We start from the raw sequence: 15533 nt of genomic DNA, 5'->3' as shown, positions 1-15533 counted from the left end.
TTGGGGGATTCTGACACGGTGCGGAGCCCTCATGTGGTCTCTGAGGAGAATTTGTGGTTTTAGGGGAAAGGAATCTATGGTTGATGCTTGGAGAGAAACAAAGACTTTAGCTTTTGTGATGCAAGCTTCTATGTTGAGAGCCGATGAAACTACAAGCCTATTTCTCATGTGGGCACAGATACCAGAATAACACTATATCATCAGGGAGGTATCTTACTGATCCCAAATTTAGTCTGCAGTATGACAGCGACACCAGAAATGTGATCGTGGACATAAAAAAAGCTTCAGCAGTGACTGGGATGAGGAGTCCCAGAGCAGATGGTACGACCCCGCAGAGATTTGATCTCAACATCACACAGTGAGTCAGGGCTTACATGAAGTCAAAGAAGACTCTGGTAAAGCCCGAATATACACACACTGTGGCATGTGAGATACATAGACATCAAATATGATTTAATTAGGACGTGGGTGTTTGAAGCTAAATGTGTCACTATATAATCAACAACTACATCCTATGTATGACAGCATTGCTAAAAGTAACCAAACATCATCGCTAGGGCAACAGTTTTTGTGTAGTATTGTTTTTCTGAATTGCTGCAACACTTTGCTTCATTATGCATTCTTATGCATAATCGTGGAGTAAAGGAAAAACATTGAATTAAAGCCACAAAATAGAGGTTGCTCAGTAAAACTGAAATACTTCATTTAGAGGTGCAGTGCAAAAATACAAACCTGAATATAAATAACAGACATCTTGTGTTGATTTGCCTGATTATTAAGTAACAAAGAGAGTGTTTTATAAAACGAAAACCTGAATTTAAAATATATGCTATGTGGGTTTCTGTTGTGAAAATAACAGCAGCCCGAACAGCACACATTGAGGTGGCTGAGCTTCAAGAGGAATAATTCTGCACTGAGCTGTGTATTTATTTGCATGCATGTGGTATGTGAATATGTGGGTGAGAGACAAAGAGATAGGGGGGAGGGAGACATCGAAATTGTAAGTGTGTGAACATTAGCCTAGCCTTGTGAGAGCTGGCTGCCTCCTACTACTTTGTGTGAGGAAGATGAGATTTCACGGTTTATTTTCTGCTTTGGGCCATAGACCACATGCACAACCATACGCAAAGCACATTAAGGCTGGGTTTACAAGAGGCATGGGGACACTGGATGGAAGGAACATCCATTAGGTAAAGTTCAAGTGGAAGAAAGGCCTGAAAATGACTGGAAGAAATAGAGAACGCGAGCTAAAAAAAGAAGATGCAAAACAGGAGACACAAAAGAGAAATTAGGGTGAAGCATTGAAAGGAAGAAGGAAAAAAAAAATCACAAACAAAGCAGGGAGTGTGTGCTCTCATACAGGAGGAACGGGAAGAAAAAAACAGTGGAAAGAGATAAGTGCAGCTCAGAAGCATATGTACGGCTCAAGGACACAATTACTCTGAGCAGATACCGAACTATGTGAGGCATGACTCAGACTGTAAGCGAGTCAAAGTGTTGTGAACAACCACCATCGCCTGTGAAGTCATACAACACACGCAGGTAATGACATTCACCCCGTGTGCACCGGAGCAGCTGGATGCTTCCTCGTGGGCTTTACAAGAGAATCAAAGTGGGACTGCAGCGTCAACAAGTGTCATGAACCAGAAGCCATTCGACAGAGGGACTCTAAATCTAATAACACACTTTCATTCTTGACCTGAGAAGCACCTCATCATGTGAGCAGCAGTGTCAAACTCATTTTAGTTCAGGGGCCACATACAGTCCAATTTGGTGTAAACTGAGCTGAAGATTGGGAGCAAAATAATATACAAGCCTATGACAATTTCAAAAGGCTCGATTTAGTTTTTATGATTTAAAAATTTAGTTCATTCAGAATTTTTTTACTTTGTTTTTCACTACAAAAGCTGTAATGAAAAACCTGAAATGTGCTTGCAAATTGAAAGTACCTACCATGCTGTTCTTCAGATTAATGTGAGCAAATATCTTATTAATTCCTGCAGCCTTTCGCTTAGATATTTCTCAAACATCTTATCTCACGGTCAAGTTATTTCTACTTTGCTTGTAATAGGGGAGCTAACATTGCAGCTACTGTCTTCCTAATTATGTTTACATTTTGGAAAGTCATTCCAGGGACCCTATGATGGGCCGGTTTTGGCCAGTGGGCCACATGTTTGACACAGCTGCTTGAGTTGCTGTTCTGTTTTCATGCAACACAAACTCAAGTTTTTCCATTGTTGCAGAATTGGAGAGGCTGACGTTTGAAAAAAAAAAAAAAAATCCCCAATGTCACTCTAAATATTGATGAAGATTCATCGTGAGAAGTTTACCTAATTATTGTATTGAAACATGGAACTGTCTGTGAAGTGTTAGTGGGCTTTATTGGACATTAACACGTATGTTGTAAGCTGCTGTCTCCCTCTACTCCATTAACTTAGTTGACTTTATATCTATTGCCTCTAGTAATGAGCAGCTCTGTTACCATTTCACTAAACTCCTGCTTACTGGAAGAAAGGGGCACTTTTTCTGATCCAGAAGATTTAGGGACAGCAGCATGTCCAACAAGATGAACCTGTACCCACAGTACCTGTAGTGAATCAGCAGCCTTAAATACACATTTGTATGTTTATGAGTCCTGTTTGCATCTGGGTAGTTTATCTCAGTTGATGTTGCTTATTGTTGTTGTCATTTGTTCATGAAATCCTTTCTTCCAGGAAGCACTAACATTCAGATTTTAGAGCAACACTTGATGAGTAAATCAGACCCACACAGTGCTGACAGCATTTACTCCAATACATTTTGAAGTAACTCGTAACTGTAATCACTTCAGAGTTTTAAGCAACTTGCACATAAGGTGGTATTTCTGAGTTTTGAACAAGCCGGGGTATTTTAAGAGCGAGTGCTCCATGAAGTTCAGCGGGATGTGATTTCTAACCTGTCTTGGTGTTTCCTCCCTTGTATCTGATCTTCTGGATTGCTTCCAGCAACGCCTCCTTGTTGCCATGGGAACTCAGCTGGAATTCGGTCCGAGCGTCGTCACTGAACTGAGCAATGGCCACCTGGGGAGAGACGGAGGGTGAAAGAAGTTCAAAGCACACGTCAAATAAATTTATACAAAGTTAAACTCCCATTTGCCTGAGCCACTTTGGTTTTAACCTTGCTGCAAAGGGAGAGTTTACTGTCATCATCTGTTCTCTCTAATCACATTCTCATTATGGCTGCAAAACGGGTTTCTACTTTTGTGTGTGCAGGTTCATCTCAGCTTCCTCCAAAACAAAAAGCAAGCAGCCACATCATGCCAAGCCGCTTATATGGCATTATTTGAGACTAATAGGGCCAAATGGCAGCGCTCTGAGTCCAAAAACTAAATATCCACCTCATTATCACCTACAATTTCTGCATTTATTTTGAACAGCAACATCAGTATCAAACAGATGCTGCTTTGGTTAGCAGAAAGAAACGCTGCGATTATACAAATTAGGTGTGATTAAACAGTCCTACAAAGTAAATACTGTACAGATGGGTTCAGTTGTACGTGACACGTGAAAAGCCAGGATATTTTCATGCTTTTAGGACAAGGTGTAACGAATCACAGGTTTCACCTTCCATCACCAGTCAGCCATTGCTCGAGGTCTGAACATGTGAAGCTAAAGATGTCACAGGGCAGTATTAGATTTTCTGCATGTCTTGGAGAAAATTCACAGAAATCTATAAATGTTCAAGCTCCCAAATCAGAACTATAATCAGTCTAATTGCCTGACTCTAAGAGGGGAGAACAACTATCATTACCTCCAGACTGCTAATGGTGCTGTTGTTGGCTCAGGCCGGCCTATATTTTGCAGCCAACTCTCGCTTTACTGTGCAGCCAACTTTCTCACATTACAGCCAGTGTTTCGTTGCTGGTCGCCTGCAGCCGGAGGGTGATGGGGCACAGCGTGGGTAGCAGGGTGCTTAAGAGCAGACATTACACAAATGAAACAAAAGGGTTTAGCAAGCACCTCTACAGTGTGACAAATGAACCGGCTGAGGTGTGCTGACATGGTTTGGGCCGCGCAGGAGAAGAAGCACAAATAAATTAGTTCACGGTGACGATAAGGAGTAACAGCCCCAAGTTAGCCCCTGGCATTACTATTGATGAGCCTGATGAATGGGAAACAGTCAAAGGCAGGGGAGATAGGTAATATTCATTGTGGGGATTGGATTAAAAAAACAAACAAAAAAAACGTGTGAATTGGTTGATATTGTGTTAGCCATCGCTCCAACCACTTGTCTATTCCAGATTTGAGTGCATCAAGATTTAACTTATTAAACCAGCCTTTCCTGCCAGACAACTAATGCTGTCTGGCACACAACACCACAGCAGCAGCAGCAGAAGAAGCAGCAGCAGCAGCAGCAGCAGCAGCAGCAAATGAGCAGAGTTAATCGAATACCACTCAGCAACAAAAAGTGCTTCCATGAAAGTAAAGATTGACTCGCTAGGGGTCTAAAGTTCTGTCTCGCTTTCCTAAAGTTTTCTATATAGATACCAATCTGTGGTCATGCCGATCCCTCAGGGAAGTGCCAAACAAAAATTGGGTGAATATCTGCTCCAAAGCATCCCTCCAATATCAATTAATGCCACCATCAGCACTTTTCCCACACAGGAAATGAGCCAAAAGTACACAGGGTCACAAACACAAGGACTGACATTGAAATATAGATTTTTTACCAGGGCCAAATGTTTGTGATGTCCATATTTGTTTCTGCCTGAAAATTAGAACTGACACACAAAAAGTAAAGAAGTTATGTAAGAATTATGGGTATTAGAGTGTGAAAAGCAAAGTTAATATGTCATCTCATTACTTCATTATGTTGAGTTAAGATCTAGTTTTCGCAGAGTCTAAATGAAAAAAAAGGGATATTTTTCCTGTGCTTTTGATGTCTTAATGTGGAAATGAAAAATAACCGGGGATAGAGGAGAAGTAAGAATACCTGGGCAGAGGTTGGGTTTTTTTTTTCCTCCCTTGTCCTGCTTGGTAGCAACAGAAACAATATTGTTGATTGAGAGCTTTTCAGTGTCAGAACAATTTTAGCTCTTGCCACAGGAAGAGATTTGGAATTTCCTCCTGTTGCTGCCTTTATTAGAAAGTGAAATGGCTGCCGGACAAGACGGGTTGGAACGCTCAGCATAAACAGATTATCTAACAAACAAATATGAAAATAAGCAAAAGAATGACAGATACATCGATAAATTATTTTGACATTTGAATAATAATGGGAGAAAACAAGCAGAAGCACATCTCATTCGGGAGGCCTGCAGCAACACCCGGGACTGAGGCACCCTAGCCGACCCAAGAAGGCCCCAGCGAACCACTCTACAGAGGGCTACACCCCCAGCCCAGGAGGCACAAGAGGGAGAACGCAAAGATGACCACCCCCAGCCAGCAGGCGCCCGCAGCAGAAGGAGGAGAGACACAGAGCTCAGGCCCCAACACAAACCGGATGGAGCGCAGAACCCCTGGACAGAGCGGGCCGAGACCCCCCCCCCCCCCCCCCCCCCCCCCCCCATCAGGATGGGGGAGCCCGCTGTGCCCCCAGGAGTTGGGGCTCACTCCCCACCACTCCTCCCAGCCCCGCAGAGCAGAGCAGACCCCAGCCACCGTACCTCGGACCAGCCCTTCCCCAGGCCCGCAAAAACGGAGGACCAGCCAGTTCCGGTCTGAGGACAGTCATCTCCCAGCCCCCAGTAGCCCGGCACCCTCGTCCCCAGCCCACACCCGCTTCTCCCTGGGCAGAGGCTTTGGTGGGGTGTAATGACCTAAATTTGACTCCAAATTTGACAAAATGGCAGCAAAACAACGTGACTGGAAAGTCTGCATAACCCAGTTGATTCTTTGAGGGCCCATAATCTTTCTTTTCACAAGGATTAACACCCCCGTACTTAAAATTCTCTCTTCTGTGAATGATTTTCTTACCCATATTGTAGCCTAAGACATGTAATTTCTTTATTTCATCATTATTATGGTTTTCAGTGTGGCCACTGTTGGCTGGGACCCCAGCATCTGCTTTACATTATATTCCCCCTGAGCATGCAAAAAAAGGGCTAAAACAAAGAGAATAAATTACAAAGGGACTGTGCAAAAATTAAAACCCTTGAGCACATTTGGATTTCTGTTAAATTATGGTTCTATCCAAATGGGCTGTGCAGTGATTTTCACTAGATTCAGACGTTTAGACTAGACAAGAGAACCACTAGCAGTTATGAATGTAAATACCAGCGCCTCGGGGAAACTCACAGAGACATTATTCAGAGTGAGGTGGTGGAGATATTTTAGAAAGCCTAACCCTTGTAATAATGGATAGGGGAAAAGAAAGGCCCGATTCCGTTACAGTCCAAGTAAGCTCACTGTGCATTTAGGCATAGCTGCTCTTTCGACTGACCTGGGTGCCATCTGGTCCAATCAAATCCAGTGATCCCATGGTGCTGTAGAGGAAACGTGTGATCTTCATGAAGTTGTCATCACCAATGGACCAGGAGCCATCAACCAGGAACACCAAGTCTGCCTTGGCCTCCTTACACACTAAACACACAGATGGAAATGACCTATAGATTTAGTCAGCACATCATTTTGTCTCTGCAAGTAAAAAAAATTGAGAAAAATTAAAAGTTATTTCATGCTGGATGAAGGTCAGTAAAGGACAAGTAAGTCATAAGCAGAATGTTAACTGGCTAATGTATTCCGACACTGAGTAAATATGAAAACTGTGAAGCCCTGCAAATATACCTCCACTGGAAAAAGGTAAATATTCACCGGCTGGGTCTTCAGAGCTATCTGCACACTGTCAAATTCATAAGAATAAAAGGTACAGCGCACACACACACACACACACACACACACACACACACACACACACACACACACACACACACACACACACACACACACACACACACACTTTCAAACTCACTAAAATATTCTCATCCCAATATTATAAACTGCTCATTGATATTCCCAATACTGCAGTGACTCTTTCCGTTGGCTTTTATTTTTCTCATGTTTCTCAATGATTCCCAGTCGCCTAACCATTACTGCCGTAAAGCTGTCTTGTGGTTTTAACAAGTTTTCAAACTCCAGGATTCTGCTCAATCCCAAACTCTCGTTTATGACCATATCAGACACTATAATTTTTGGGGAGGGAAAAAATTGTGAAATAGTTTTAAATCCAAAGGCAACCAAGGAGACGAGAAAAGGGGTCTTCTACTTTTGACTTCAAACTCAAATTCTATTTATTCAATACCACTTAAAACAATAAAAACTACGAAGTAAAGCACAAACAAGCCTGTCTATCATATCAAGAAATTCACATCTTCAAAATAAATACCCCAAACCATTTTTTCTAAATTCAAAAATAAAGCAATGAATTTATCAGCCAGCTGGCACTCTTGCCTAGACAAAAGATAAGTGGTCTATAGGCCTGTTTAGAGAGTTTCCATGTTCTTCATACGCATTTGTGGGATGTCTACCGATTCTCCGGTTTCCTCTCACAGTCCAATAACATGTCTATGAAAACAAGTGGTGTCCCTGAATTGACCCAAGGTGTGAATGTGTGTGTGATTATCCGTCTGTGATGAACTGGTGACCTGTCCAAGGTGTACTCTGCCTTTTGCCAAATATCAGCTGGGATTGGCTCCAGCACCCCGTGACCCTCGGGCAGATAAACTGCATGTAGAAGATGGATGGACCGACAGATTGATGGATGAGTGAATAGATTCCTGAGCTATGGTCCACAATACAGCACCCCGAGCAAACCCAAACTTGATGAGGTTTTACACCTTTTCATAGTACACAAATCTCATAGACAAGCAGCTATGAACACTTTCTGACCACGTCTTCGTTGTGTTTTGTCTTTGCTGACATCACTGTTCTGTACAGCTGAATATCTTCGACCAGGAGAGGGATGCCGAGACAAGATATCACATGATATTATAAAAACATTTTCATGCCTTGTGTCTCTGTTATGAACCATCTTTAAATCTCCCAACTATCCTAGCTTTCACTGCATTTCTCATCACCAGTTGAGCGGATTCAATGAGTCCATTTTCTATCTGCTGTCACATCTTTGTTCATCTCTCTGACTCTTACCGCCACTTTGTTTCATGTGGCTCCTGTTGTTTTCATTGTGCTCTCTCTTGCTTAGAGAAAAACACACATCTCACTTTTTATTTCCAATCTCTGTTGTTCTGTCCTGAGCAAAGGTTGCCTGTCATTACAGATGGAGCCATCAGCCTGACAAAGGTCAGACACTTGGACAGACATGTTTACAGAGGGGCTCAGCAGGTGTGTCGGTTCATGTCTGTGGACTTCGTGTTGCAGGGCGACCTTTTACCCGAGCGAATCAGACAGAAACATGGAGCAGGATTGTCTTTGTAGGAGGTGGAGAGTGGAGGCTGTGAACTTAAACATTTCTTTAGTGATCTTTCAAGGTCCATCTTAGAATTTGGAAAATAACTTGCGTATCCTATCTGCTCTTACTATTGTGGTTTCATGCAACACTAAGGGACACTTCTTTGACATTTAGTTATTTTAAAAGGTGGATATTCTAATTATCTCTGTAGGGAAAACAATTTCACAGTTGTCTTAGCTTGCACAAGCACAAGGCCTGTTTGTTGTTAGTAAGCTGGAGTTCGATCCCCATATCTCTGCCAAATCTGAAATAATAAGCTAATAAACTATGATGAAGGTAGTATTTCTTCATTTTTACATTAGCTGCACACATTAGCCAGAGTACATTTCAGACAATAAAACAAGAAATGTCCTGGTTATATACTCCCAATTTACCCTCCCTGTTTTGTATTACTTGTTTATCACACTGCAGTTCATTTCAGGTCAGTATTGATATCCTGAATATTGTAATGACAACAAAACCTTAAACACCTCCACAAACATCTCATGTAGCAATTATAAAATATATTTTCAGTAAAATCTCGAATCTAAGGTAATGCTCTATGCACTTTAGGTGAATTAAAATTGTGGACCAACTAGTTCTGAAGCCAAGTGTTTGTGGTTTTATCAGCTTAAAGAATTTTGATCAAGACTGGACGATAAGAAAATCCCACCAAACAATATTTAAATTTCATTTCTATGTTGGTATAAATGGTTATCAGCAGGTCTGAAAACACAGCACAAATATTGTCACCATAAGATGGAGTGCCAGGCTATACTCAGTGTTTTCAGTGAGTTTTCCAGTGTGTGTGTGTGTGTGTGTGTGTGTGTGTGTGTGTGTGTGTGTGTGTGTGTGTGTGTGTGTGTGTATTGATGAGACGCTTTTTGCTCACCTTCTTTTGGAGGCGGGATGGTGGGTGGGGGTTCAGTGGTGGGCGGTTCAGTCGGAGCCTGAGTGGGTGCTGGTACTGGAAACATGGAAGACCAGACACAGAGCCAAGACAGGGTCATCAATCACGATGGCAGTGACAAGTGACACTGTCCTTTGGTTTGTCTGCGGATGACTGATGTATGTGTGCATGTGAAGAAAAACACAGCGAACATAATCAGGCACGTTAAGACCCAGCAGTTTGTTTCTTTTAACACGACAGACTCCACCTCGTTGATCGAACACTGTAGCTTTGGATTATTGCAGAAATGACGATTTCAAAGTCATTTACACACATGTACAACTTTGATACTGGGTTTAAGTCCCTCATGCCATCAAGGAATGAAACCAAACTTTATCTTGCTTCATCTGACTTTCCCAGCATCTGTAGGTTCATGGACAGCAAGAGTCCTACTTTCATCAGTCAACTGCTGGTCTGACCACAGGCTGCCAAAAACAGCCCCGGGTAATAATGTGACTGACGGCCAAGCCAATTACTCGGCAGAAAGTAGTGATTTCTATCAAACTAGAACGCAGCAAGCAAACCAGGAAGATTAGAGACTGCACAAAGAAGAGCAACATAATTCATTACAGCAGAAAAAAAATAATTACCACAACAAATATTTCTCAAGTAAAGTCACAGTAACGCCACAAAAGAGATAATGAGGTAATAATAGATTTAATTTAATCACAAATTTTGGTATTTGGCTTTAGTATCAAAATCTGTACTACAAGTTTAAGATTAGAACAAAGAAAAATAATAGATATTTGTGCAAAAAATGAAGGGATTGATGGTGCACCTCTGATCTTGAATAAAGTGTAGGACCGTAATTTGGCTGCTTGGGAGTTGAAGCAGGTTTCTTTTCTATCTTTTTTTTATTTTTTTATTTATCTGTTGATGTATTGAAGAGTGGGTGTTTAACTCAAGAGGGGAGCTGCAACAAGTGACATCCGGGATGTGGGTCCTTTGTAATATAGCTGGCCTTCTCTGGGGCTGGTCAGAGTGACTGTCTCTGAGGGGAGGGTATTGGTCTGTTGATGAAGTGCTCTGCCACCCTCACCACTCAATGCAGAAAGCAGAAGAAGCATGAGGTGCAGCAGTAGGTCGGGAGGCTTTGTGGCTGACTGATAAAAATTAAACAGCAATAGAACCACAGAGGCAGGTTTTCTTCAGCTTCAGCTTTCGGCCTCTGTTCTACCTTCTTCACCTGAAGTCCAGGTGAGGTCAGCTGAGATGTGTACGCCAAGGAATTCGTACTTGCTCGTGCATGCAGAGGGCTGCGTGCTCCGATTCTATGAAGTGTAGTCTCGTCTAGTATCATGAACTTTACTAACTGGTTTGGCATTGACTTTGACAGATTTAATAAAAAAACTAAAAGTTAGGTTCATGTTGTGTCCCTGTGAAAGACTATTACAATAATAAAAACAAATTGAGACATTACATTATACAATTACAGTTACTGCTATTACTACTAAACGTTTGTGTGTCGTATATATATATGGATGCATGTATGTTCAGTGCACCATCACAGTCATTATCTGTGCTGCTGTGACAAAACAATTTCCTGCACTGGATCAATAAACAATATCGAACTACCTACTTACTTACGTACCTAACTGTTATCAAGGACTTAATTGCACAATAGCTACATTCACTTAAGCAGAGATTGCATTAAATATTAATGATTGTTTAGCTTACAGTACATTTTCATCATCAGCTTTATTAGTGGGGTGAATTCTGTGACTGTGACACTGTGTGTGTGTGTGTGTGTGTGTGTGTGTGTGTGTGTGTGTGTGTGTGTGTGTGTGTGTGTGTGTGTGTGTGTGTGTGTGTGTGTGTGTGTGTGTGTGTGTGTGTGTGTCTTTTCAAGCAACTATTCCTCTATCTATAAGCGGGTTGTGAGGTGAGCCCTCTCGGTCCCTGGAGCTGCACGGCTCAGCTCACCTCATCAGCAGACCACTGGACTGCAACAACAGAATCCATCTTTTCAGACAGAGACACTGCAAAGTTCTACTCTTAGTTTTTTTATTTTTTACTTCAGAGGTGAGGCAGATGCATGGCAGAAGGTGGCTACAGGGGGACAGATGGAAAAACAGACATAAAAGGAGATTTAGAGAATTAAGAAAGGAAAACTAGGTATGAAGGGAATACACAAGAAATAAAGAAGTGAGTCTAGTCGGTAGATGATATATTCATATAATTATATGAATCCAAGAGGAGAGTGTGACTCATACTAAGATGTGCTGATGAAACTCATTTTTGTCTTAAATGCTATTGATAGCATCTGTTGTCTTCATGAAATATATAAAATATACAAAGCCTCTGTGACATACATGTCATGTCAGTGATGGAGACAGACGGTCCCTCCATTTCTTGCGTTTGCGTGTGAATGCTGATCTGGTATTGGCTGGTGGGAGTCAGGTCATAGAAGCACTGCCGGGAAGCTCCGCCTCCCAGGCTCACTTCCTGCATCTGACCATCTGTAAGTGAACAGCACATGAAAAAAATATGACTTACAGCCGACAAATCAACATTCGTGAAATCCTGTCAAGATCAAGTCTGATGGAAATGAGTGCTTTACATTAACACATTGAAAATCAATCTTCAGTATCATATTTAAGTCATGATGCTGAAAAATGATGAATTGGAAGATTCTTTTGCTCAAGGACACATTAAACCTGTGAAATATATCTGCACACTACACCTGTGAATTCAAACTAGCTGAAAGAAAAGTTTGCTGGGTATTTCTTAAATCTGAACAGCATTCGTTGATTCCCTTAGGGTGTGGGAAAACCTGCCTGCCACATGTGCATTAGGTGCTTCTTGCTCATACACACCTGAGTCTGACAGAGAAACCTGAACATTACCTCCAAGGACAGGCCGCAGAACCCCAAGCGCATCTCTGATTTTGCAAAAAACATTACAGTGAAGTCAAGTCTGGAAGATACAATCACTCTTTTCAAAATACGATGTGAGCGCCTTAAAAATATAAGCAACAGGGAATTTCACAGAAGTGAAGGATTTTCTAGAAAGAGTCCTATTGTAGTTGACTTGTATTAATGCAAATCTATTGTACACGATCTCAGAGCATTCAAAGTGATCCGCAGCACCTACATAAGCAGACCCCACACCCACCATTGATAACTCCTTAAGATTATCCCATCACATTTGCATGAGGAGTTGTTTCTCTGGAACGAACAGACAAACTCAGTTATTTATGGCCTTCAGTAATATTCACAGGTTTTACGACCCCAACAGCTTCTTGTACACTCTTGGAAATTAACTTTTGAAGTTTGCAAGAACAACAATATTATTGTAATGCTAAGAAAAGGTGGGATTAATGGTAAAACATGGTCAGCTCATGACTCATTCACTCTGACTTTCAAAAGTTAGAGTGAAACTTTAAATGAGCCTTCTGGTGACTAACAGATGAATGTCTCATGAAAAGAAGACACTTAAAGAAGAAAAGACATAAGAATATGTAGCTTCACTCAGTATCCCAGGAGAAAACAAAAAAAAAACTTTACAAAAACTTCCCCACGATGACTTTTTCCGTTCTACTGACTCTTCCTTGTGGACTTCACACTGCAAACATTTGGTGTTTGTTCTAAAAAGCTGTACACAGGCAGGATCACGGAGAAGTAAAACAACAGAGATTCATGTTGGCAGCCAAAACTGGAATAAGGGAGAATCACATATAACGTACGCACTCTAATGGCTGCCATTTGTCAACGACATTAGTCTAATTCTATTTCCTAATTCGTCTCTCATCGTCACTCACTGACAAATCAGCTCCTCCTCCTCGCAGGAAACATCTACTGAGGATAAAGTTCAGGGAAACAGCTGTCTGAGAGACTCCACACTTTTCCATCTGAGGAGGTGTTTAAGCAGCTGGTTGGCTCTGCCAGCGGATTGAAACAAATGACACAAAGATGAATGGAAAAATATGTGAGGAAGATAAAAGAGAGAGATTTGCCTCCCTCTTTTTGCTGTCTATTGTCTGGCAGTAGGAAGCAATAAAAGGTGTACGCACATCACTTACTTTATTTCTCCTTCAAGTAAAAGGAGTCTTATTCATGACTCTAATCTCTGCATTCATCAACCAACTCTCCAGCTTCCCATTTGTCTCAATCAACACTAACCTCCGCTCCAACCGTCTACGAGAAACCTGTCAGGAAAATCCATTTTAAAGCCCAGCTACAATTTCATACCTTCTCTGTTTTTCTCTTATAATAAGAACTACATTCAATTTGCACTTAGTGCTGTCATTGCCCTAATATTGTGCATGCTGAATATTTAGTTTGTAAATGTCAATGAGCCCATTTCTGTTCTAAATCACTTGACTCCCATGACCTGAACAGAGCTAAGAGACATAGAAAGTATTATATTGCAAATATTAGTCAAATTATTATCCACTGCACAGGCCTACATTTAAGATGTATTCTTTAACATTTCCATTCTGCTAAAAGACCGAATTGTTCAGTAGAAAGAGCATGAACATAATATATGTGATTTTACTGCTTTAGACAGAAAACACTAAAAATGAGCACAACAGACAATGTTGTCCTCTATCCTCTGAGAAGCAACACAATTTTCCCGACATGAGTCTGAAGAACAAGTTCTATACATTCATTTTTTCAGAGTTCATTAAAGCTGAAAATTTTCAGAATGTACTCGTACCTCTTTGCATAAAACAAAGCTAGATTATATAGGTTATTATGGAAACCTTTCACTGCCCCACTGAGATCACACTGGGGTGTTTGTGGCCCCTGAGCTGAAATGACTGTAGCAGTGCTGATATACACAGTCTCTAATCTGCCTGATACACTTTAACATTATCACATTATGAGGGACTCAAAAATCCCTTTAGGGCAGATGATGATTAAAACACAAACCACAAATTGCCGTGTTACGGGGCTCATCCTGGTGTTCAATAGAACTGCAATAATCTACATATTTTCGAGAGCTGGTTGTGTAATGGGAAGAAAATCCATCGCTGGAATATATTGGACATACTGTAACTTTATTGCAGATTTTATACGAGCCTGTGCGACACAACCAAGAGCCCCCTGAAGACAAATAGAAATAAAACTTGAACTTGAAGTTGTTGCGTGTGAGTGGGTCTACTGCAAACTACTCTCCTGTTGCCAGGACAAACTACACAACAGTTTTATTCACTGTGTTTTGAAATGTTGGACACTTGATTCAATGGAGAGGATATAAATAAAACAAAAGCGTTAAATGACATATATAGATTTTATATAGATTTTCTTTACTGATGGGTCTAATTAAAACATATTTAAGTGTGAACTTCAGCTAATTTTCTTCCACCTCTGCTGTCCTTATTTTCTTCATCTTTTCTCCCTTTTTTCCCTTTGAATACATTAAACAGCCTCTAATGGTCATACTATGGTCGTTATTCCTTTTACTTGCAATGCGATGACATGTGCAATTCTCAAAGCAGTTTCCTCCCAAGTCATTTATTGTCCATACAGTATCTCCCTTTTCAGTCTGCAAACAGGAAGATTTATGAATATCCTGCCTGAAGTGAACCACTGCCATGCGAGAATGACAGAAATATATAGCACTTATTTCCTCAGAGGCTCATATCAATATGAGTCCAGATGAAGATGAAACAGAAACATAACTGATACACATGAGGCCAACACACACGCACGTACATTTATCTTTGCAAAAATTCGCACAGCATTACTTGTGGAGTATATTCGATGATATGATGCATTAGTGTATTATCTATCCCCCCATAGACTAACTAAATTTGATCCTAACCTTCGTCCTCAAACTGGATCTTGAGCCTTAAATGTGTACTAAATGTTGTGAAGTCCAGGAGTGCTTTCAGGTTAAAGCCTCACAAAATGGGCAAACCAAAAACACACATTTCTAAGACATTTTCTTGACGACTGACTGTAAATCTATAAGAAAACACATTTTCCTCCCGTTTTCTGAATCCTGCCACCCCCCCAAATATCACAACTCCAGTAAAGCTTTTGATTTACTGACTGAAATGTATTCCAGTCACTTAGCTGGAAAAGAGGCTTGTTTCGACAGTGTGCACCGGCGAAACATGTAGGTGTACCTCGAAAATCTGCTGAGAGAATCTGTCCACTGCGTTTCTGTACTGCTTCTTTATGCAAACTCAACTTTTGCATGAATAAATTCT

The 15533-nt window shown here is 41.1% G+C and overlaps 1 protein-coding gene across 1 annotated transcript in view; it reads right to left on the bottom strand.

Moving 5' to 3' along the window:
• The window catches only part of col14a1a (collagen, type XIV, alpha 1a), a 147384-nt gene that overhangs the window by 66645 nt on the left and 65206 nt on the right, over window positions 1-15533 (bottom strand). The window contains exons 24-27 of the mRNA XM_080470929.1: window positions 11686-11832; window positions 9317-9391; window positions 6421-6560; window positions 2936-3059 (exon numbers count right to left, since the gene is read on the bottom strand). Coding sequence (XP_080327055.1) covers window positions 2936-3059; window positions 6421-6560; window positions 9317-9391; window positions 11686-11832 — 486 coding nt within the window. The remainder of the gene's footprint in view (window positions 1-2935; window positions 3060-6420; window positions 6561-9316; window positions 9392-11685; window positions 11833-15533) is intronic.

This window comes from Lipophrys pholis (genome assembly GCF_963383615.2).
Source record: "Lipophrys pholis genome assembly, chromosome: 9".
NCBI lineage: Eukaryota > Metazoa > Chordata > Actinopteri > Blenniiformes > Blenniidae > Lipophrys > Lipophrys pholis.
The sequence above is the reverse complement of the archived record's forward strand: the minus strand, read 5'-3'. Positions and strand labels throughout refer to the sequence as shown.